Source organism: Ovis aries, chromosome 12, assembly GCF_016772045.2.
Source record: "Ovis aries strain OAR_USU_Benz2616 breed Rambouillet chromosome 12, ARS-UI_Ramb_v3.0, whole genome shotgun sequence".
Classification (NCBI taxonomy): Eukaryota; Metazoa; Chordata; class Mammalia; order Artiodactyla; family Bovidae; genus Ovis; species Ovis aries.
This window is the reverse complement of record NC_056065.1, coordinates 22,657,637-22,681,778: the sequence shown is the minus strand read 5'-3', so window position 1 is coordinate 22,681,778 and position 24,142 is coordinate 22,657,637. Positions and strand designations below refer to the sequence as shown.

The 24,142-nt window shown below is 43.0% G+C and overlaps 1 protein-coding gene across 4 annotated transcripts in view; it reads left to right on the top strand.

Moving 5' to 3' along the window:
• Window positions 1-23,756, top strand: part of SLC30A10 (solute carrier family 30 member 10) — a 37,580-nt gene extending 13,824 nt beyond the window's left edge. The window contains exons 1-4 of one of the 4 annotated variants that reach the window (XM_015099163.4): window positions 5,652-6,403; window positions 7,033-7,110; window positions 15,319-15,558; window positions 17,953-23,756. In XM_015099163.4, the coding sequence (XP_014954649.2) occupies window positions 5,755-6,403; window positions 7,033-7,110; window positions 15,319-15,558; window positions 17,953-18,452 (1,467 nt within the window). In that variant the 5' untranslated portion in view covers window positions 5,652-5,754 and the 3' untranslated portion in view covers window positions 18,453-23,756. Of the gene's footprint in view, window positions 1-5,651; window positions 6,404-6,505; window positions 6,934-6,994; window positions 7,111-15,318; window positions 15,559-17,952 lie in introns of those variants that run through there. The other 3 variants (XM_060396322.1, XM_060396323.1, XM_042257085.2) reach the window with 3 other exon arrangements.
• The last annotated feature ends 386 nt before the right edge of the window (window positions 23,757-24,142 follow it).

Genomic DNA, 24,142 nt, shown 5'->3' with positions numbered 1-24,142 from the left:
ATTTAGGGTGTCATAATCAGACTTTATGAATTGTGTGTAGCACATCGAGTTCTGTACCAGTAGATGATGAACTTAAAAAAAAAGTTCTTTCATTTGTTTAGAACAAAAGAAATGTTAAGAATAATGAAATTAGTATAATGTAGGGGCAAAGTACACTGAAGAGTTTGATGCCTAGACAGTATTTCTATTCTATCATTTACAGATTGTGCGATCTTAGGCACTTTATTGGATTGGCTAACAAATTATTGTGTTTTACCATAAGATGTTACTAAAATCTTAAAATCTTTAGAGCTTTAGGTTCCTGACTTACAAAGTAAATGCAGACATGTATTTGCATAAAATATTGCTTATTTTATTGTTCTTCGATTAACTGCGCTTGGAAGACAGATACTGTGTATTTTACAAATCAAAGGTTTGTGGCAATCCTGCATTGAAGGAAGTCTATTGGGGCCATTTTTCCAAGGGCATTTGCTCACTTTTTGTCTTTGTGTTACATTATGGAAAGTCTCAAGGTGTTTCAAGTTTTTTCGTAACTATTGTATTTGTTTTCGTGATCTGTGATTAATGATCTTTACGTTACTACCATGACTCAGTAAAGGCTCAGGTGATGATTATAATTTTTTAGCAATAAGTATTTTTAATCAAAGTATGTACTTTTTTTTAGACATAATGCTATTGCAAACTTTACAGACTACAGTACAGTTTAAACATAACTTTCAAATGCACTGGGAAACCCGAAGCTCCTGTGATTCGCTTTATGTGATATTCACTTTATTGAGATGGGCTGGAACCAAATCTGCAGTATCTCTGAAGTCTGCCTGTACTTATTATATGGGGCTCTTATGACGATGAGGTGAAAAAGTGAAAGTGAAGTCGCGCAGTCGTGTCCGACACTTTGCGACTCCATAGACTGTAGCCTACAGGCTTCTCCATCATCCATGGGATTTTCCAGGCAAGAGTACCGGAGTGGGTTGCCATTTCCTTCTCCAAAGATGAAGTGAGATAATGACTATAAAGTGCTCAGCACAGGGTCCGGCAGAGAATCAGAACTCAATGAACAAAACTACTGAAACCTCATAATTTATAATAACTGTAAGATACAGTCTAAATTTTTGGCGATTAACTTAGATTATATATAACCTACATACATATAGATGTTTTTGTATATATACCCAGACACCAACTATATATATGTATGCGTGCGTGCAGGCATGCTAAGTCGCTTCAGTCATGTCTGACTGTATGTGACCCATGGACTGTAGCCCGCCAAGCTCCTCTGTCCATGGAATTCTCCAGGCAAGAATACTGGAGTGAATTGGTGCCCTCCCAGGGGACCTTCCTGATCCAGGGAGTGAACCTACATCTCTGGCATCCAAGCTCCTCTGTCCATGGAATTCTCCAGGCAAGAATACTGGAGTGAATTGGTGCCCTCCCAGGGGACCTTCCTGATCCAGGGAGTGAACCTACATCTCTGGCATCTCCTGCATTGGCAGGCAGGTTCTTTACCACTAGCTTCACTTGGGAAGCCTCTTATATATGTATACATGCACACAACTATGAAATGGTTGAATAGCGTCACTGACTCAATGGAAGTGAGTTTGAGCAAACTCCAGGAGTTAGTGAAGGACAGGGAAGCCTGGAGTGCTGCAGTCCATGGGGTTGCAAGGAGTTGTTTAGTTAGCGACTAAACAACAACACAACTATATATGTGTACATACAACTATATGTGTATATATACAAATACATACATATATAATGTAGTTATGGTTATTTAGTCAAAACATTTTCCTAAGTGCTTTTGGTTGGTACCCTTAGCCTTTAGCCTTTCTTCAAGTCAGGAACTAGGCCCTGGGCAGGGCACTACAGCTCCCGCCTATGCTTACTTAGTCGCTGGCTTTCAGGTTCCATTGATTGCCCTCTGGGGCAATGACATAATTCTTCTTATCTTCCTTTGGTTAGGGGAATGGCTGGGCAGCAGGCACAAGTGAGATAGTCCTGCTGCTCTAACGCTTTTCTTGTAGTTGTGAATGGCAGAGAAGTGCAGTCAGCAGGGTCTGTGTTAGTGCTGTCAAGTTATCTCCAAAAGGCCTCTTTCTTTTGTGTTGACTCCTTGACTTGCTCTCATAGATTACATGTCTCAGGGGGCTCACAGTCTGCACTACTTGGGCATCACTCTTCTCAAATTAGAGTATGCCTCAGTTAGTGATTCTGTTACATGTGCTGTGTTACTAATACCTATGCCAGTATACTCTCAATTCTCATAGGCTCACATTCTCATATGAGAATATGCTCAAAATTCTCCAAGCCAGGAATTGTACGTGAACCGTGAACTTCCAGATGTTCAAGCTAGATTTAGGAAAGGCAGAGGAACAAGAGATCAAATTGCCGACATCCACTGGATCGTTTAAAAAGCAAGAGAGTTCCAGAAAAACATCTATTTCTGCTTTATTGACTATGCCAAAGCCTTTGACTATGTGGATCACAACAAACTGTGGAAAGTTCTTAAAGAGATGGGAATACCAGACCACCTTACCTGCCTCCTGAGAAATCTGTATGCAGGTCAAGAAGCAGCAGTTAGAACCAGACATGGAACAACAGGCTGGTTCCAAATTGGGAAAGCAGTACATCAAGGCTGTATATTGTCACCCTGCTTATTTAACTTATATGCAGAGTAAATCATGGAAAATGCTGGCCTGGATGAAACACAAGCTGGAATCAAGATTGTTGGGAGAAATATCAATAACCTCAGATGTGCAAATGACATGATCCTTATGGCAGAAAGCAAAGAAGAACTTAAAAGCCTCTTGATGAAAGTGAAAGAGGAGAGTGAAAAAGTTGGCTTAAAAGTCAACATTCAAAAAACTAAGATCATGGTATCAGGTTCCATCACTTCATGGCAAATATGGGGATACAATGGAAACAGTGACAGACTATTTTTGGGGGCTCCAAAATCACTGCAAATGGTGACTGCAGCCATGAAATGAAAAGACAGAAGAAAAACTTGCTTGCTTGGAAGAAAAGCTATGACACACCCAGACAGCATATTAAAAAGCAGAGACATTACTTGGCTGAGAAAGGTCCGTCTAGTCAAAGCTATGATTTTTCCAGTAGTCATGTATGGATGTGAGAGTTGGACTGTAAAGAAAGCTGAGCGCCGAAGAATTGATGCTTTTAAACTGTGGGGTTGGACAAGACTCTTGAGAGTCCCTTGGACAGCAGGGAGATCAAACCAGTCAATCTTAAAGGAAATCAGTCCTGAGCATTCATTGGAAGGACTGACGGTGAAGCTGAAATGCCAATACTTTGGCCACCTGATGTGAAGAACTGACTCATTGGAAAAGACCCTGATGCTGGCAAGATTGAAGGCAGGAGGAAAAGGGGACAGCATAGGATAAGATGGTTGGATGGCATCAGCAACTTGATGGACATGCGTTTGAGCAAGCTCTGGGAATTGGTGATGGACAGGGAAGCCTGGTGTACTGCAATCCATCGGGTCACAAAGAGTCAGAGAGGACTGAGCAACCAAACTAAACTGAGCTGAGTGTGGCCCTCTGGATCACTTCACTCTTCACTCCTCTTGTCCAGTTTCTTCTTCCTCACTCCGTACCTTCTTTCTCTCTCTGTCTGCTTTTTTTTTTTTTTAAAAAATCAGCAGCTAACATTTATTGACTGCTTGCTGTTATAATTTGTTACAATATCACTGTTATAGTCACTTTATACCTATTAACCCATTCAATCCTCATAACCTGATGAGAATACACTGTTATTATTCCCTCTTTACAGTAGTTAAAACTGACCCGGACAATTAAAGAACTTGTGTGAGGCTACTCAGCTTCAGAACTTTCATTGGCCTGTATCTCCTTACTGCTTTTAAGTTCTTGATCATTTTAATATTAATTTTTAGAGAAAACTTTGAAAGAACAATTTCATCAGTTCTCAATGTAGTGATATTTTCCTGGAGGTGGGAAAGGAATGCATAATAGTCTCCCCAAATTTAGAATTTCAAGGCTCACCTGATATTAGGTGGAATGCTCAGATTCAGGAGGTTTTTGCATGCTTTTTAAGGCCCCTCGTGAACGTGAAGTCGTTCAGTCGTGTCTGACTCTTTGCGACCCCATGGACTATAGCCTACCAGGTTTCTCTGTCCATGGGATTTTCCAGGCAATAGTACTGGAGTGGATTGCCATTCCTTCTCCAAGGGATCTTCCCAACCCAGGGATCGAACCTGGGTCTCCCGCATCATAGACAGATGCTTTACCGTCTGAGCCCATTAACAGACAGGATCATGATTTACAAGGCTAAGGCAATGGATGGAACTAGGATTAGAATGTTCCGTGAATGGATTCTGTGGCTTTTGTGGAGTGAGACATTTTTATTCATTTCCAAGTAACTTAGCAGCAGCAGCAGCAAGCCAAAACCAGACGTACGTGTGTGTGTGTGTGTGTGTGTGTTTATCAATGGTTAAAGTTCAGGAGTTGGGGAATGGGGGAGGGAGAAGAGCGATCATCAGACTTCACCCTCAGATCTTTTTCAGAATGAGACAAAGGTATAACACTGAAACAAACCAATAAAGGAAACCTACAAGGGTTCCCCTTACCCCACTCCCTGAACCGACCAGGAGCAAACACCCTTTTTCCAGGACACCTATCCCTGGTTTCTCCTGGAGTCCAGAAGACAGCCCTCTTCTGGGCTTGTTCACTTGGACTACAGCCTGTTGTCAACAGAAAGGCTCTATTTGGAATAAGTCTTCATGTAGGTCAGTCACTGAACTCTTAAACATCAGGTCATGTTGGGAGGGACCCCCTGGGGTGAGGAGATACTCTCTCCAACGAAGAACGGGACAAGTACAGAGGGGGCCGACCTTGGCTTCTTTGGTGGTCCAGGGACCTGCACCTACTGCAAAGAAACTGCCTTGCTGAGCTCTGGGTGGGAGGACAGGATGCACAGAAGTCCAATCTGTGCTCTCCCCCAGGGCTGCCTGCGGCTCTTCTCTGGAAGGCCGCCTTGTGAGCCAAGATCCTCAAGGGTGACAGGGAAGATGCTGGGCCATGAAGGGGTGACAGAAGCGACAGCATGCCCTTTAAGAAGGCTGTGAACAAGAAGAGAGGAATAAAATAGCTCTACTACGGTGGCAGTGGAGTGGGAGCTCCGAGTCAGCGCAGACTTTAGCAGTGCAAGGCAGGAAGCACTGGAAGGGCAGTGGGGGACAGGTCGGTGCTCCCAGGTTAGTGGGGAATGAATCTGTGTCTGGGCACGTACGCGAAGGTGCTCACGTCCACCACTGAGCACACACCCCGCAGCAGTCAAGGTCCTTATCCCTGAGTCAACCGTCATGGCCCGGGTGATCCGAGGGACTTCAGAAGCGGGTCGTCGGGTGAACCCCGCAGCTGCTTAGGGGGTGTCTGTAACGAGTGCCATGCAGGCACGCCCTCTCTTTCGGGCAGCTCCCCTCTCTGCCCACTTCCGTTCTTAGGAGCACAGACACTGGCCGGTGGCCACGTGCCAAGTGAGGCCGAGCCGCGCGGGAGGGGCGGGGGCCGGGGAGGCGGCGGAAGGTCCCGCCTGGCCCCTCCTTTAGACTCTGGCCGTGCGGGGACTGGGGCCGCCGGCCTCCGCCTCCGCCTTATAAGAAGCCCCGGGCGCCGGCTGGCAGGGCGGCCCGGGAGGCGGGGACCGGGGCACCGCGGAGTCCAGGCCGTCGCGCCCCACCTGTGGCGGCGGCGGCGGCGGCGCGGGGCGTCCGGCCGGGCCGGGATGGGCCGCTACTCCGGCAAGACGTGCCGCCTGCTCTTCATGCTCGTGCTCACCGTCGCCTTCTTCGTGGCGGAGCTGGTGTCGGGCTACCTGGGCAACTCCATCGCGCTTCTGTCCGACTCCTTCAACATGCTCTCGGACCTGATCTCGCTGTGCGTGGGGCTGAGCGCGGGCTACATCGCCCGGCGCCCCCGCGGGGGGCTGGGCGCCACCTACGGCTACGCCCGCGCCGAGGTGGTGGGCGCGCTCAGCAACGCCGTCTTCCTCACCGCGCTTTGCTTCACCATCTTCGTGGAGGCCGTGCTGCGCTTGGCCCGGCCCGAGCGCATTGATGACCCCGAGCTGGTGCTCATCGTGGGCGCCCTGGGGCTGGCGGTCAACGTGGTGGGGCTGCTCATCTTCCAGGACTGCGCCGCCTGGTTCGCCTGCTGTGGCCGCCGCCGCCGACAGCAGCAGCAGCAGCAGCAGCATCCGCAGCCCGCGGCAGGGGTGGGCACCCGCGGCGCTTTCGGGGATCCCCAAAGCGCCGAGTGTGGCTGGCACGCCGGCGCCCTGCCCGTTACCGGCCGCGACTCTGCCGTGACCCTCCGCGCGGCCTCGGTGGACAGGAAGGATGAGAAGGGGGCCACCGTGTTCTCAAACGTAGCAGGTGCCTTTCGGTTGCATCCTCTGGCCCGCGTTGCCCTTCCCTCCTCCCGCGCGGTCCCTTCCTCCTCGCCCTCTTTTATACCTGCCTGCTTAAAAGTGATCGGTTTCCCCTGCAGGCCGGCTTTAGGTCTCTGCCGCTGACTGAACATATTCCTACAATTTCTCTTTTTCCTCCTGGGTCCTTGGGCCCCTCTTTCCCCCTCCCTCTTGCATAGGAGTCTCCTTATATAGGAGTATTGATTTCCTTGGAGATCAGCTATTATTATTGGGCAACAGATAGCACCCCTCCCCCTCCATTGTACGCTATCTGCACCCTGTTTGCCTTCCTCCCCCTTTGCCATCCTTCAGTCCCCTTGCGAGTTAAAGGTTTGGGGGGGATGAGGGTGGGTTCCCATGCCTCTTTTTTTTTTTTTTTTTATCTTTAACTCGCATGGGAGTGTGAATGAAGTCCAGCGGCCAGTCACAAGGCTAATTTCAAGGCCAAAATTGCTCCCCTGGGCTGCGTGTTTGGAGAGGCGGGAATCTGGGAAGGTAGTAGGATCTGAAAATAACAAAACTGTATTTTGAGTCCATTGGTTCTTTTTGCTTGTAGAACTTATACACAACACGAGGTTTCTTCTTTGAATGCAGGTGATTCCCTGAACACCCAGAATGAGCCAGAAGAGACGATGAAAAAGGAGAAAAAGTCTGAAGCCCTGAATATCAGAGGTAGGGTTGACTTGGGTTTAAGTTGAAATCCTTTTAAGTGTTACATATGGACTGCGCTGAACTCTTCATTTCTGTTTGCCTTTTCATAGGTGTGTTAGAAAGTTGGCGGGCTACATGTAGAGACTATGACCTTAGTCTCTTGCCTAATGGTGGCATCGATTCTCGGGAGACAGAGTTGCTAATGATTTATCCTTGCTCTACTTAGACCCATGCTCATGCTGCTGCTCCAGGGCCCCCCAGATCTCTAGCTTGCTACTGCTCCATTTTGCCCACCCATAGATATTGTGAACATAAAGCGCAGCCTGTTTGAATTGAGTATCATTTTGATAAAGGTTGGAAGAGAGTGGGTGGGATCTATCCAAGGTCATGCCCCAAGTGAACTTGCTCAGTGACCCTCATTGCTTCACTTATTTTGGCCAGAAATATGCTCCTGATGGGTCTGTCTGTTGGTTCACTTGAATCTCCACCTCCATGTCCAAAGTGAGGGTTCCAGGAGAGAGAAGGAAGGCACATCACTAGCATCTCTCCTACCATGAGCTCAAGGTCACAGACCCAGGGTGAAGGTCAGCACTGAGATTTCAAAAGTTTTCTCACCGGACACTAACATGGTATACTACATCTCCCCTCTCCAACTTCTTGAGCACAGGTTTTTCTTCAGAGAGATTCAAGAAGGGTCAATCCCCAAACTGACGGATAATTTCAACAAAGAGTGAAAACAAAAGTGTTAGTCGATCAATTGTGTTGACTCTTGGCAACTCCATGGATTATAGCCCACCAGGCTCCTCTGTCCATAGGATTCTCCAGGCAAGAACACTGGAGTGGGTTGCCATTCCTTTCTCCAGAAGATCTTCCCAACCCAGGGATCAAACCCGAGTCTCCTGTTTTGCAGGCGGTTTCCTTATAGTGAGTTACCAGGAAAGCCAGAACAAAGATTATGCAGCCCTTTATCTTTAGTTGGTTTGAGGAAGCTGGAAGTGGGGCTTAGAGGTAAATATTACAAAGAAAAACAAGTATACAAAAGATACCTTCAGTTCTGAGAATCTCACATCTGTTTTTTTTTTTTTTCACATCTGTTTTATAAAGTGATATCCAGAATGAATCCAGAGAGAAAAGCAGAAAAGAACAACAGCAACACATGAGCTCCTAAACATTTCTGAATGAATTAGTTTTTTAAAAAGTTAACTGCAATAGGGGAATTTCTAAAAAGTGTGGTGGTGACTCTTTTTGGAAAGAGAATCTATGATGAAAACTCATAATCCTTTAATTTATCCTTTTTTAAAGGTTTGATAAATATATATATATAATTTAGTGAATTTTAAAAATGGAGTTCACCATCATAGCACTTTACCTTTTCAAAGCACATTCTGTTTTTATTCTTTTTTAATTGAGATTAGTTGGCATATAACATTAGTTTCAGATATATAATATAATGATTTGATCTTTGTATAATATGTGAAGTGATCACCATAGTATAAATATTAACAGATTAATTGCAGTGCATGGTTAATGTCCATCATCATACATAGTAAGTTTTAATTTTCTCTTGATGAGAAATTTTAAGATATACTCTGTTAGCAACTTTCAAATATGGGATACATTATTATGAATTATAATCACCATGATGTACATTGCATCTCTAGGACTTATTTATCTTATAATAAGCTTGTACCTTTTAACTCCATCTACCCATTTTGTGCCCCCCACCCCCGCTCCCTGCCACCACCTCTGTCAACCACCAAACTGTTCTCTGTATCTGTGAGCTTGTTTTTTAACTTTTTAAAGATGCCACGTATGTGAGCTTGTTGGTTATTCATCCTCATCTTATTTTTCTGAGAAAGAGAACAGGTAGGTGGAAAGTAGCAAAGAATGAAGAGTAGGTCCCAGTAGATATTGTGACCTTGTTTGGGAAACATATGTAAGGGAAAATTGGATGATCCTGCTAATTTTCACTCCACAGCTATTGGAACTCCTGGGTAGAAAAACATCAGTGGTGAAGTGCCTTGCCATACCTACCTGAGCCCTGTGGTCCACAGGGGCTGACAAAATGCACCGGTAGCTCCCATAGAGGTAAAGAACTCAGAGGCAAAAAGATTGGGATTGGGCTCAAGCTGCCTGGGTTTGGGTCTGGGCTCTGCTGCTTAAGAACCAGGTGACCTCAGGCAACTTTTGAACCTGTCTCAGCCTCCCAATCCATCATCTTTAAAATGAGGATAGCAGTAGTACCCATTTCATGGGGTTGTTGTGTAAGGGGTCAGACATTTGGGAGGTCTGAGCTATCTGGGAGCTAACATTTTTATGGAGGGCACACTTGCTCTTAGGCACCATTCATGAATGGGTCACTTAGCATTCAGAACAACCTGAAGAGTGGGATTCTATTGTGCTTCAGGTGGTGAGTGGAATTGCTGGGCTCCAACCTAAGCTGCTTCAGGGACAGGTGAGCTCAGTGCCTGGTTGTGGTTAACAGGAGCCTGTTTGTATTTCAGGCCGAGGGACAAGCTGGCCTTACCTTGAATCCTGTGTCCTCATTCAGGGAAAGACCACAGCGTGTTATAGCTGGAAAGGCCTTGGGGAACTTAGACTCCAGGGCCTTCACTTTACAGATGAGCAAAAGGGACCAGAGATTCTGGTGACTTCCCAAGTCACCCCGGCTAACAGTGGAGGCAGGGCTGGGATCCTGGGCTTCTGTTTCTGGCTCTTTCTGTCATCTCGCACTGCCTCTGGACTCCACCAGGGTGGCTGGCTTCTCCAGTGTCCACAGTCCACTGAATGATTACATTTCTGACATTTTAGTCACTGCTTTAGAAAGCAAGACAGTCCTTCCCAGACACTCAAGAACAAACAGCTGATGGGAAGTCTTGTGAACAAAAACCATTTCTTTTTTTTTAACATAAAAATTTTACTCAAGTATAATATACATACTCAGAAGTACACATATCATAAATATGCAATCAGTGGATTTTAGTGAACTGAACACTTCCATGTACAATACCCAGATCAAGAAACAGAAGATACCATCACCCCAGGGCACGCCCCCCCCCCCCCTCCCCGCCCCGCATGCTCCTGTCTAGTCACTAGGCACCCTCCCAGGTCACCACTATTCTGACTTGTAACAGCATGGATTCATTGTACTTGCATTTGTACTTTATATGAATGGAATCTTACAGTCGGTACAGTTTTTGCCCAGCTTCTTCTACTCAACATTACATTGAGGAGATTCATCCATATTGTTGAATGTTGTCCTAGAGCATTCATTTTCATTACAATGTTCCGTTGTGTGAGTATTCCACCCTGTAGGTATCCATTCTTGGTTAATGGACATTTAGGTAACTTTCTGGTTTTGATTTCTAAGAATACTATGGCAAAAGCCATTTCTTGATTTTCTTATTTCAATGGAATAAAAAATGCCTTCTAAAAAACATATCCCATCTTCTGCTGCAAAGCACAGCAAAAGCACATTTCTTTAAACTTTTCATCAGAGAAACAAGTGCCCTTTGTTCTGGTTGATTTTATTTATTAGGCTCAAACATGATCCATTAAGAAAAACTGCAACAGAGTATCAGAAAGACAATTAACCCTTTTTATTTCAGTATAAATATAAATGGATGAATAACAATCTTGGCCTCTTTTGAAAAGAAATCTCCTGGGATGAAGTATTTCTTTTATTTTCTTTTTAATTGGAGTATAATTGCTTTACAATGTTGTGTTGACTTCTGCTGTACAAGGTGAAACAGCTGTTACGTATACATATATCCCCTCCCTCTTGAGGAAGTGTTTCTTTTTAATTCTTGAGGTTTTTTTTTTTTTCCCATTAAGAAAGATCTCCCATCTTTCCTCAGCCACTTGCTAATGCCCAGTGCTAAGGTACTATGTTTCCAGTTATTCAATAAATTCAGTACCACTGATACATGCTGGGACACACATTAACTTATATCAAGTTTCCAGGCTATATGCCAGTGTTTTAGTTTTGTTTTTCTCTAAAGACAGCAAGCGAGGGCTAAGGGTCCTGGTTTTGCAAAACTACCTGTGAGCACCGTGACTAATCAGGTGACTGGGTCATCTACCAGGTGGCAATCTTTGCCTCTCAGACAGTACTTACTGCCTGATCTACCTTTCCGAATCACAGATGAGGTCTCAGCAGAATCTGCCCTGAAACCTTTATTGCATCAGGAATGAGGCCCTAACACTGCAGACATTCAAGGACTTGCTGTTCTCGTGCCAATGCTCCTTTCTAGACGTTTCTGGCCTTCTGTTCACTCATTTACTGCCTCACCCTTACCCTTTAACAGTCTCCTCTACTTCCCCGCTGTTACCGACTGGGGTTCTTGGCCTTCTTAATCAATAAAAATTGATTAGAGGCCAGACAAGAAAGTGAAGGGTGCTCAGCAAACTGCAGGCACTCTGATAATCTGCTGTTGTTTACCTGCTCAGTCATGTCCGACTCTTGCGACCCCACAGCTATAGTCTGCCAGGCCCCTCTGTCCATGGAATTTTCCAGGCAACAATACTGGAGTGGGTTGCCATTTCCTCCTCCAGGGGATCCTCTGGACCCAGGAATCGAACCCACCTCTCCTGCATTTTGGGGGGTGGGGGTGAGTGAGAACAAGTAACAGTTCAGCTGTTTCCCTATATGGGCTGAAGGTGGGGGCCAGGCCAGGGATTGGGTTGGAGAGTTGGCTTACTGAGGTGGTTCGCCCACCCCTTTGGTAGTGATGTGTGCGTGGAGAGCATCCTCAGTCTCCTGCTTTTGCTCCAGGCTCTTCAGAAGTGGAAGTTGGGCTTTTTGGTCTTTTTGTATCTTGAATAAGTGATGTTGCTCAGTTGTGTCCGACTCTTTGCCACCCCATAGACTGTAGCCCACCAGGGTCCTCCATCCATGGAATTTTCTAGGCAACAGTACTGGAGTGGGTTGCCATTTCCTTCTCCAGGGGATCTTCCCAACCCGGGGATCGAACCCCCGTCTCCTGCATTGCAGGCAGATGCTTTACCGTCTGAGCCACCAGGGAATCCTTACTGTTCATAATATGTCCCAGCTGCTCATACACCCAGCTATGTTCAGTCCCTTATCGTTTCTTTGTATTCTGTTGCTGGAGGAGGCCTTTGTCCAGCTGCAAGCACTGCAACAAAGGGTCCCAGGTTTCAGGGCCCAGGTCACTTGTAGAGCGGGTGAGGAAGGTGCTTAGGCAGGGAGGTCTGGTTTGAGTTCTGTCTCTGCCTTTCACTAGCTGGGTGACCTTGGGCAAGCAAAGTATCCTCTTTGAGTTTCAGTTTCCTTATCTATGTAAGGGAGATGATAGCAGTGTGGACATCGCTGTGCTATTGTGAGAAATACATGCTGGTCGGAACAGCGTGGAGGATTCCCTTAACAAGTAGCCTCCCCATCAGTTCAGTGTGATTACTTCTCAGTGGGTTTCCAGATGTTGTTTCACGGCCTCTTCAGAGCTAGCTGCTTTGGGAAGTGAGGCTGACGTTATTACCCTCCTCAGTTCACCAGTGAGAATCTTGCTGCTGTAAGAGGTTGATGTTCACAAGGTCCGTGAGTCACAGAGAGAGACCATCAGGTCTGTCTCTCACGTTGCCTCACAAGTCTTCGTCTGCAGCCTCGTTCCAGTTCTGTGCTTGGAACACATTCCGGCTGAGTTTCCCTGCCTGGGACATCATTGCCTTTTGAAGTCTGCCTCCTCTTTGGAGGCTTGCCCGTCTCTTGAGAAGCCTTTCCTGAGATTTCCCATCACAGGGAATAGTCTTCCCTCTAGAAGTTACTGACCTACTTATCTCAGAATCCTGCCAGTGGACTGTGCTACCCAGAAGATAAAGACCATTTTTCCATGGGAGGCCAGAAAACACACTGCAGTGGCCAGTCTCAGGAATTTAGTGATGTGATGCTGTAAGCAGTTTTTCAGAGGGTCACGATAGTTTGGGTAATAAAATCAATTTAGTAGAGTATGATCATCATTTAGAAAATGAACTAGAATTGAACGAAATAGAAAAATAGTAATGAATCCTGTGTAAGGACAGGTTTTTGTTTTTTCCAGAAATATTTGTTTCACTGTACATTTATGCCTGGGCTAGGATGCAAAATAGGGTTCTTACTGTGGATTATGTGAAAAATAAGTTTGAACATTTTTTTCTTAGGAGCCAGTAGTGGGACTTCTCAGAAGAACCTGAAACTTGAATTTGGGACTTAGATGGGGCAGGGTATGTAATGGTTCTCTAGTCAGACTATGCAGATTTATATCCCCATTCAAACACGTTTTAGCTGTGTGATCTTGGATAAGTCACTTAGCTACTCTGTGCTTCAGTTTCCTCATTTGTAAAACGGAGAGACTAACCACTTCAGAGAGTCCTCAAAAGCACTTAATGCATGAATTTCCATACATGCAGCATACAACAATGTCTGGTGCACATATCTTGGCTGTCATTAGTTATTCTTACTAAGAGGCAGAAGTTACTTTGTATTGTGAGAGTTCTGACTAATCAACCAGAAAATACTTTTTAAGTGTCTAGATGGTATACCTCCAGTGCTAAAACATAAATAAAGGAAATTTAGGGTACAACCCTCACCCTTATGTTACTTATAGTCTAAATGAGTGAAAAAGAGAATGACACTCTCAGGCAGTAAAAATGGTGTTGAGTGCATAAAGGCAATAATTGGTCTTCATATTTTTATGGTAGTGTTTTGTATTGCCCTGGGGAAGGTTAAAGCTTTGATCTTCGGTTTCTTCTTGAGACCAGTTCTTGGGAACATTTTGAGTTTTTCTTGGTGGCTGAGGACAAGGACTGGGAAGTAAGACACTCCTGTGGGGGTGGGGTGGACAGAGTGGGCACAGACTTTAAAAATCGGACTTTTCAATGTATTTATTGAATCAGGATCCTATTGCCATTAGTAAACAGCCTGAAGGAGATGTGGGGATTCCTTTTTATTCTTGTGCTTCTTTGGTGGGGGGAAGTTGCCACAATTTACATTTGGTATGTTTTCAAAATGCCATTTGACACCATGATGCTACTCAGAAGCTGCCAAGAAGAAGTTAGCCTCTTCTAAGTGGAACGATTCAGGCGCAGCCATGAGTGAGTTTGTTAGTATTTTAGATCATTATTAATTCTATTGAGTGAATCTGGGATACCTGGAGAGACAGAGCAGATCTTTCTTAGTTTGTATGCTTTCTTTTAGAGAAGTGCTTTGAAAATTTTTATCATCATTTGAATCACCTGGGGATCTTATTAAAATGCAGAATTGGACTCAAAAGATTGGAAGTGGGGCCTGAGATTCTGTATGTCTCATGAGCTTCTAGGTGATGCTGAAGCTGCCAACCATACTTTGAAGAGAGAGAGTCTGATGTACACAAAGTAAAAAACAAAACAAAACCAAACCCCAAAAACATTATGTTTATACTGTATAATCCTTCTGACAAATCTTCACCTAATTCACTAAATCCCAATTTAGTCTGGACTTCCCTGGTGGCTCAGACAGTAAAGAATCCACCTGCAATATGGGAGACCTGGGCTCGATCCCTGGGTTGGGAAGATCCTCTGGAGGAGAGTATGGCAACCTACTCTGGTATTCTTGCCTGGAGAATCCCCATGGACAGAGGTGCCTGGCAGGCTATAGTCCATGGGATCTCAAAGAGTCAGATAGGACTGACTGAATGACTAAGCACAGTTTATTTAGTCTATGTCCAACAAATGATTGAACATTTAGATCTTCTTTGCTGGGATGACATGTTTCCTATATCATAATTAAAGCTTTTCAAAGTGGTTCCCTTAAGTAAAGGCAACCCCAATTTTTGTTATTATCTGTAGAATTTAAATGTTATTTTATTGAGACAAAGAGTTCTTTAGTGGGGACATTCCGGAGGATCTCTTAAACCAAATGCAGTTTAAGTGACCACAGGGTGGAAGCGAAAAGTAGGCAAAGGCATTTAGGGAAGGGAATGTGGCACTTTAGCCCAGTCCGTCTTCCCGCAGGTGTTTGCAGCTCACAATCTTCCTAGGCTATTCCGGGTTCTCTGGGTCATGGGATGGTGGTCTGGGCTTTTGTTTTTCTGTGATGCAATGGTCGTTGTTTTTGCTTTCTAATCCAACCTGCTGTTCTAACAGAACAGAAAAAAAGTAGCAACAAGTATTCACAGAGCTGGGAAGCCAAGTCACTGAGTGTCACGCGGCTCCCACACGTGGATCTGGGCTTGATTGGTCTTTCTTTCTCCCCTGCAGGGGTACTTTTGCATGTGATGGGGGATGCCCTGGGGTCAGTGGTGGTGGTGATCACAGCCATCATATTCTATGTGCTTCCCCTGAAACGCGAGGACCCGTGTAACTGGCAGTGCTACATTGACCCCAGCCTGACGGTCATCATGGTCATCATCATTTTATCATCTGCCTTCCCGCTCATCAAGGAGACTGCCGCCATTCTGCTGCAGATGGTCCCCAAAGGCGTCAACATGGAAGAGCTGAGTAAGTCATGCCATTCTGATCTCAAACCGCTGCCCACTGAATGTTCTTCAGGCCAAAGCGCCGCATCATTTCAGAGCAGTGTTTGATTTATGTCTCTTGAAACATTTTAAATCACCAAGCAGTTGAAACATCCTTCTATGTTTCGTAGATGACTACAGCTACTAAGATGACTCGCAGCTCCAAGAACCAGAGGTCCTTTTTAGCCCAGCATTCTCTAACTTTACCGCGAGTTTTTGAGAATGTGTTTCTTATGCAGTCCCTATTAATATTCCTAGGCTATTTATTGACCTTCGTGTCAGGGATTTATTCTAACTCAGATAAGGCCACTCTGCTCAGGACTTGATTTTTATTCCCCCTATTCTGAAAATATGAGTCATTCCTTCATATTCTAGATCCTGCTTTCTAGTTAATTGATTTTTGTGGGCATGCAGGTCACTGTGTGTCTTAAAACACAGGAAAATGGGCCATGTTTCAATCCACTCATTCAGTAGTGAAATCTGTTTCTTTGCTTTGTTCAAACAGAAGGTCAAGCTCTCACTTCAGCTTATGTGCATCTGAGAATGTTTTTTGAGACCTTCTAGAATGTCTAAATGGGAGCTTTCCAGATGTTGGTGAGAAACTGAATGTACAGCTTTAGTTCTAGTGTTTCTAAATGGAAAGAATGTTTTTTATAGGAAAACACTTTTTTTTTTCCCATGAATCTTTGCTATTTTTCTATCATCACTTCATCGGTGAGACAGTGAACATGAAATAAAGCCCAGGCCCACTATGTGGCTGAAAACTGGAAGACCTTATTTCATGACAACTAGCTGAAATTAGATTTGATGGATCTTAATACACTGTGTTGCCATGGCTAGGCTTTCCCTCCAGAGGCATGCTTTACAGTGTGACTGTTCTGCGTGCCTAATCTTCGTGCAGTGTTGCAGGCTGGGGAGGACTGAGGTGAAGGAGGCTCTTTCCAGGCGCTTGTTTCCTCGTGGAGAAAGCAAATTAAACACATATTGGGTTGACCAAAAAGTTCTCTGGGGTTCTTCCATAACATCTTGGAAAAACCTGAATGAACTTTTGGCCAACTCAATGGCAATTTGTGATATATATTTTTTTATTGCCTTTTAACAGAGTTATATATATATGTATATGTATATATCCCTGGAGAAGGGAAAGGCTATCCACTCCAGTATTCTGGCCTGCAGAATTCCATGCACCGTGTAGTCTATGGGGTCGCAAAGAGTTGGACATGACTGAGTGACTTTCACACACATACACGTATATATGTGTATATATATATATATATATATATATAAAGCAGATATTAATATTAAAATTAGACTGTAATAACAATAGCAACACTTGAATGGCACTGATTACGTGCTAGGTAATATTGTCCAGATGCTTTGCTTATATTAACTCATTGTAATTTTAAAATAATCCTATGAGGTACCGTGATTATCTTAATTTCCAGGTAAGGAAACTGAGGCGCAGAGGGACTGAGTAAGGTCATGCAGCTCCTGCAGGCAGTCAGTGACTAAACTTGAATTCAGACCAGCTGGCTCTAGGCTGCTTGGAGTCACTGTTCAATACCATGTTTCTAAATGCTAGAAAGTGTCAACACTACAGAAGAGCCTAAATAAGGAAATAGAAATCTCTCATAATCCTACCACCCGGAAATTAACACTCAATATTTTTGTGTCAGTCATTCACTGAAACAAGACTTTATCTGGCTGAAAATTTTTGTATGTGTATATACACGGTTTCACTAAAAAAAGGGGAAAAGATCATGCCACATATACAGTCCAGCTATTGGCTTTTTCATCTAAAAATACCTTATATACCTTTCCTCATAGCCTTAAATATGCAGTTTGCTTTTTCACAGCTATGTCACCGTCTGTCATATAATTGACTAACTATTTCCTTGCCGTTTCCATTTTTTTTCATTAACACTAAAAGTATTGCCCAAACCATTCTCATATGTAAATATTTGGTTGTTTCCTTTCAGTTAAATTCCTAGTATTAGAATTACTGCTAAAAGTTTTTGATCTATATTGCCAAATCTCCTTTAAAAAAGACATCCTATTTTATATTCCCATGCCAGTCCATCAGAACACTTAATGCCTTGTACACTCAACAACCTGCGTATTTTGGGAGGCTTGTTGTGAATCTTATTTTCTTCAGTTGCCTTTTATGGGCTTACCCTGTATGTTAGAGGAACTTAGAGAGGAAGAAGAAGATTATGGGAAAATGTGCTCATATAGGTACAGCTGTTTTCCTTTCTTTATTCTTAATAATGACATCATTCTGGTGAGAAGGCGTAAAGGGACCCTACCTGTCCCACGGTGGTTCCATGTTCCAATTACAGCCCTCACCTTGGCTATTGTTTTCTCTTCCTTATTCTAGTGAGTAAGCTCTCTGCTGTGCCCGGAATTAGCAGTGTCCATGAAGTCCACATCTGGGAGCTTATAAGTGGGAAGATCATTGCCACTCTGCACATCAAGTATCAGCAGGATGGGGGAGATCAGGATGCCAACAGGAAAGTTCGAGAAATCTTCCACAACGCCGGAATTCACAATGTGACCATCCAGTTTGAGAAGGCAGACCTGAAGGGGCCCCTGGGGCAGAAGGACTTGCAGTTGCTTTGCAGCTCGCCTTGCATCGCCAAGAGCTGTGCCAAGCAGCTGTGCTGTCCCCCTGGGGCCCTGCCACTGGCCCACGTCAATGGCTGTGCGGAGCACAATGGCTGTCCCCCTCTGGACATGTCCCAGAGTGATGGCCTCGGTAGACGACAGACCACCGAAGTGGCTGTTGACGTATCTTTGGAAGGTTGCCTGAGTGACCATGGACAAGCTCTTGGCAAGCCTCAGGAGGACTCACGTTATGTCAACAGCACACAGTTTTAATCTGGTGCCCACATCAGTAAGACTATATAGACGAGGCACTTTGGAACCACTCGCTTGGCTTGTGGGAAGAACTTTGTGGGCTGTAGGCACTGACCAGACTCAAAGTGAGCACGCTCTGTGTTCCGTAAGCGGCTGGTAGTTTGGGATGATAATTGAACTGGTCTGTTAATTGTTCTGTGACTGAGAACTTCTTTACATTATCCTGGGTGTTTCATGCTGCTCTTCAACAGTTTTGGTTGAACATTTATTTTCTGAAGCAAAGGCGCTAGTGCACACATCAGGGACGTTGAAAGCTGGGACTCAGCGATAGTGGACGCAGGATTCAAAGTAGCTTTTTGTTTTAAATTGACTAGAACTTCTAGCTGACTCTCAGGTGAGCTCATAGCCAAGTACGTCAAAAAAACTCAAGAACCATAACAGCTATATTCTTTTCCATTCCACTGGGTGACCATAAAAGAGAAAAGTTAGGTAATCCTATCATAGCAGAAGTTTTTTTTTTTCTTTGACTCATTTTTTAATGAATGTAAGATGAATACCTGGTAAGGTAGAAAATATTCTCAGAACATTAGAGGATGTTGAGTTTACTGAGGATGTGGAAAGGCAGGAAGAAAATGCATTTTGATGATTTTTTCATTTCAGGAAGTGGTGAAAAAAAGACCTTCTGCTGTGAGCTACAACTATTCAGTTCAATTTAGTTCAGTCTCTCAGTTGTGTCTGACTCTTTGCGACTCTATGGACTACAGCACGCTAGGCCTCCCTATCCATCACCAACTCCCGGAGCCTGCTCAAACTCAAGTCCATCGAGTTGGTGATGCCATCCAACCATCTCATCCTCTGTCGTCCCCTATTCTTCCTGCTTTCAGTCTTTCCCTAACATCAGGGTCTTTTCCAATGAATCAGTTCTTCACATCAAGTGGCCAAAGTATTGGAGCTTCAGCTTCACATCAGTCCTTCCGATGAATATTCAGGACTGATTTCTTTTAGGATTGACTGGTTTGATCTCCTTGCAGTCCAAGGGATTCTCAAGAGTCTTCTCCAACACCACAGTTCAAAAGCATCAGTTCTTCGGCACTCAGCTTTCTTCATGGTCCAACTCTCACATCCATACATGACTACTGGAAAAAACATAGCTTTGACTAGACAGACCTTTGTCAGCAAAGTAAGGTCTGTCTTTTAATATGCTGTCTAGGTGTGTCATAGCTTTTCTTCCAAGGATCAAGTGTCTTTTAATTTCATCCACCATCTGCAGTGATTTTGGAGCCCAAGAAAGTAAACTACAACTATAGGTTGCTTCAAATGTTTAAGTATATAAGATGCTTGTGTTTTTCACTTGGAAGTATGGGACTATCTCTACTTTAAGTACGACACAGTACTTAAATACTGTCTTTTGGAGTCAGTCCAGCTGGGACTGATATCATTTATTGCTTGTTAATGATTTGCTTATTTACCCAAATTTCCTTTGTGTTTTCTTTTATATGATCACATTGATCTATGTAGCATTTACCAGGAGAAAATGAGCTTTCTCGGGATAGAAGAATATATGACACTGAGTATGCATTCTTGCCCCCCAAATAAGCTAGACTGACCTTCCTTTAATTAGGTATATTTAAGATATTTATTATAGTTTTCAACTAATAATTTTATTAAGAAATGTATGTCCAATGGAGAAACAAGCATTTATTAAATTGCTGCCTTTAATGTGTTTTAAGGAGGTTACATCTTTCTTTCTCTGAGCCATATTACCAAGCTTCAAATACATTTATTACAATCTGATTTGCTTCTAAAATGAACCTATATTAGTACTGGAGAAACATCTGTCACGTGTTTAACAAATTGTTTAGGCAGCAATGTCTTAACCAGAACAGTCTCAAAATAGGTATAAGCAAATGGGAGGTGTCTTACTAGAGAACTAGAATCTTTGATGAGTTGCAAAATTGACTGAGAAAGATCATCCTTTAGACTGTAAGCATTGAGCCTGTATGGTCTGGAATCTGCACAGTTCTCGTAAGAAGTTATGGGTTGGGACCAGAAAAGGCCCCCACATTTTTCAGCCCAAACACCATTAAAAAGCTGTGTCTTAGTTTTAAATTCTAAAGCTGAAGTAAAGAAGCAACTGTGGTCAGTAGAACAGGAAGTTTTTTATTCCTGTTAAATTCACTATCTGAGTTTAAATTGGTCATGAATTACATAAATATAAAAATGCCTAAATATGTTTTTATCCATAGAAGTTTATTAAGCATATATACTTTATGGTATTATACAGAGTAGCCTGGCAGGCTACAGTTTATAGGGTTGCAATGAGTTGGACACGATTGAAGTGACACAGCCCGTACACATGCACACAGTATATACTATAGCGTGTATAGACTTAATAGCGAAAATGAGAGTAAATATAAGACATTTTTATTTTTAATGTTAAAAGTATGGCATGTCCTCACACAAAACGAGGAATTCTCTGTCTGTGAAACTCACCACAGTAATACGTAGATCAAATTCTCTTGTGTAAATTTTGGTCGAAATACATTGATTGGAGTCAAAGAAGAAATCTGTCTTTCAGTTCCAGATGTGAAGGTCTAATTTGATTCCGTATCATTCTGCTTTCATGAAAAAGAGGAAAATATCATTTTATAGTTTTTTGTGCAGCTGGATAAAGGAATGCATATTCGTTTACATCCAAATAATTTTCTTTAATTAATCTCTAAAGTATTTGTCTGCAAAGGAAAAGGCTCTTAATTCCAACATAATTAAATCTAACCTCAGGAAATTATCTTGATGGACGCTTATGAACATACCAAGTTATGGAATATAGTTTGGCTTGGTGTGTTTAATAATGTCCAATCAAGCTAATTAAGTGCAATATTTTTGTATTGGGTTAAGTGTTAGCATTTGCCACCTCAGGCATCTGATGCTTGCTCTATGGTATTTTTACCTGGGTTTTACTCTCCCTTTTAGCCTACATTTAAATTTTCCCAAGACAATGCAAGAGTTTTCTTTTTTCCTTTGCATATTGGCCGTGGTGCCCGATGAACAGTGGATTTAAACAACACTGTTTTTTTTCTGAGATTAGAAAAATCCTGCTACCCAGTTTAGCATTGCTGTGGGTTTAGGTTAGTTCCAGAAAAATTCCCTCTTTGTCCCTAGGAACTGAAAATAACTTTTTAAGCATCTAAGGAATCCTTTGGGTGTCAGATTAGAACCAGCCATCAGGCCCACTAACCTGGGTACACGAGGCAACACTTAACCATTGCCTCCTATTTCTATGGAGAGTCCTTTCCACATTATTTTAGCACCAGTTGTAGGAAATACCATGTCTGCTTTTATTTCCCAAATTTCAACTCTGTTTTTGAAAATAGAGGTTGATTTTTTCCTTGTATTTGGCCACTATGAATCGTCATTGGGCTATCAGGCTCCATTGTTGACAGGAAAAAAATATTATCCCTTTAATTTTTTGTTCAATAAAATAAGGAGATGTTGAGGAAGAATTTAGAATGTTCTCCATACATAGGTACTTTTTGTGTTTCTTTTTTTCTTCTCTTTTTGGCCACTGAGTGGCCAGTCTCTAGTGGAGGTAAGTCAGGAACTGAAAAGTTCAGTTGGAAGGGGTACTTTGAATGTCAAAGAGATCACTGAGGTAGATTTGGATTATAATAAGGCAGCTGCCTTTTGAGGTAGTAAGAGTTTTTTTTTTTTTTTTTTTTTAATGCTGGATCTTAGTTTTCAGACCAGGGATCCAACCATGCTCCATGCACTGGGAATGCAGAGTCTTAACCACTGGACCTCCCAGGGAAGTCCCTATTAAGCTGTGCCAGTCTTGACCTTCTGAACTGGATAACTCTGTGTTATGTGGGGCTGTCTGGTGCCTTGTAGGATTTTTAGCAGCATCCCTTGACCTCTACCCACTAGATGTCAGTAACTCCCCCCATCCCCCCACCCCGAGTTGTGACAACCAACAGTGTTCCCAGACATTGTCATAGGTCCCCCAGGAAGCAGAATAGCCCCTAGTTCTGAGTCTTTGACTTAACCTAAGCGTTCTTGAGGGATATGGTGGATGAAAGACCTTCCAGGGTCCAACAATCCTTTTATAATCACTCTGCAGAATTTACTCTTTAAAAAAATAATTTTTAAAGATGAGACCAAACTGTAAAAATATAGTCATCTTTACATACGAATTTGGATATTTAAAGAAAAATACAACTTGGAAGAAATAAAGCCTTTACCAATCTGATTATACAGTTCAGACCATATAACAGTGAATAAAAGGCTTTCACTATTCTGTGATGATCTCTTCAACTTTTGACTATCTTCAATTTGATGAGACGGGCACATCAGCATGATTGACTCTTGGAGTTAACGTGCTTAATTTTCCACTGATTTTAAACCTGATTTTTTGTTACTGGTCCCTGACAAACAGCTCATCTTAGGGCTAATGACAAATTCAGGCTTTAAAAAAATTTGTTTTGTTGTTCATGACTCATTTACTCCTTTGCCAAATCATATCCATTTTTTTTCCCAAGAGGACAAAATACACCTCCTGACTTAAATTATCCCAGATTTAATGTATCTTCACACTCTTGCAATTTAAAGATTGTGAAAAAAGACTGGTTTAAAAGCAATGATGAAACATGACCTAGTTTGGGTTTTTATTTAAGACGGAGTAAGCATGCCTATTGTATAGCCCTGCTCACTTGATAAATTGTCACCCATTTGTGCTTCTGAGTGTATTTGCATGTGATTAGCCACAGGAATAAATAGAAATGAAGTTGTTGAATCTGGAAACTGGCTGCTCAAATGAAACTTGCATCAGCCTCTAGTCTTCACTGTCGTCTGGATGTTCTTAAGAATCTGGAATTTAGCTAATGAAGATGTGCCATTTTTTAATGGAATTTTTCAGGTATTTCTTTCTGGACTTTTTTTGTTTACATGGAACTTTCTTGCATATTGCTAGATGGATCAGTGGTCTCCTTTTGGTACAAAGCCAAGACACTGAACCTGCTCTGAATTCTGATGGGAATAATCCGGAAAGAACGTTGATTTTCAGGGGAGAATGACTCCTTCCTAGAGGTCTGAAATTATGTTACAGTATTGTGGAGTTTTGTTGCTTGAAGCCTTCCTTCTGTCCTCACAGGCGATTTTGCTGAAGTATAATTGTCACATTTGGGGGAATTATTAAAACTCTAAGATATAAAGTTTCAATAACTAATTGCTAATTGCATGTGAAGTCCCCCAGGGATGTATGCACAGGTGCATACCTTTAAAAGTGAAAGATGTTCAATGGTGCTGTCAATAAAAAGGTTTTAAAATAAACACAGGACTGAGATATGTTTGTGAAAATTAGACAGCTCAAAGTATCTGAATCATTTTGTCTTTGTCACTTACCCAAGTCCATTTCCCACACAGTAGCTTGGTGGATTGATTTCAATAATTTGGGACTAATTCTTTTTCTCCATTTCTCTGTTCTCTTCTTCACACCCATCTGCTATCCTCCACTCTTGGCAGAAATGTCACCAATTGACCCAGCTACCTTACTTTGGTAACCTGGACTGATCCAGTTTTTTAGTGTTTGACCCTGGTCACCCAATGGGTTCGTGTTGGAGGGGAGCTCCTGTGATTTAGGGAATGGTGAGAGGTTAGGCTTTCTGGGGATAGACCTTTATTGATCTGAAAATCCCTCCAGTGAATTGACTGGCAAT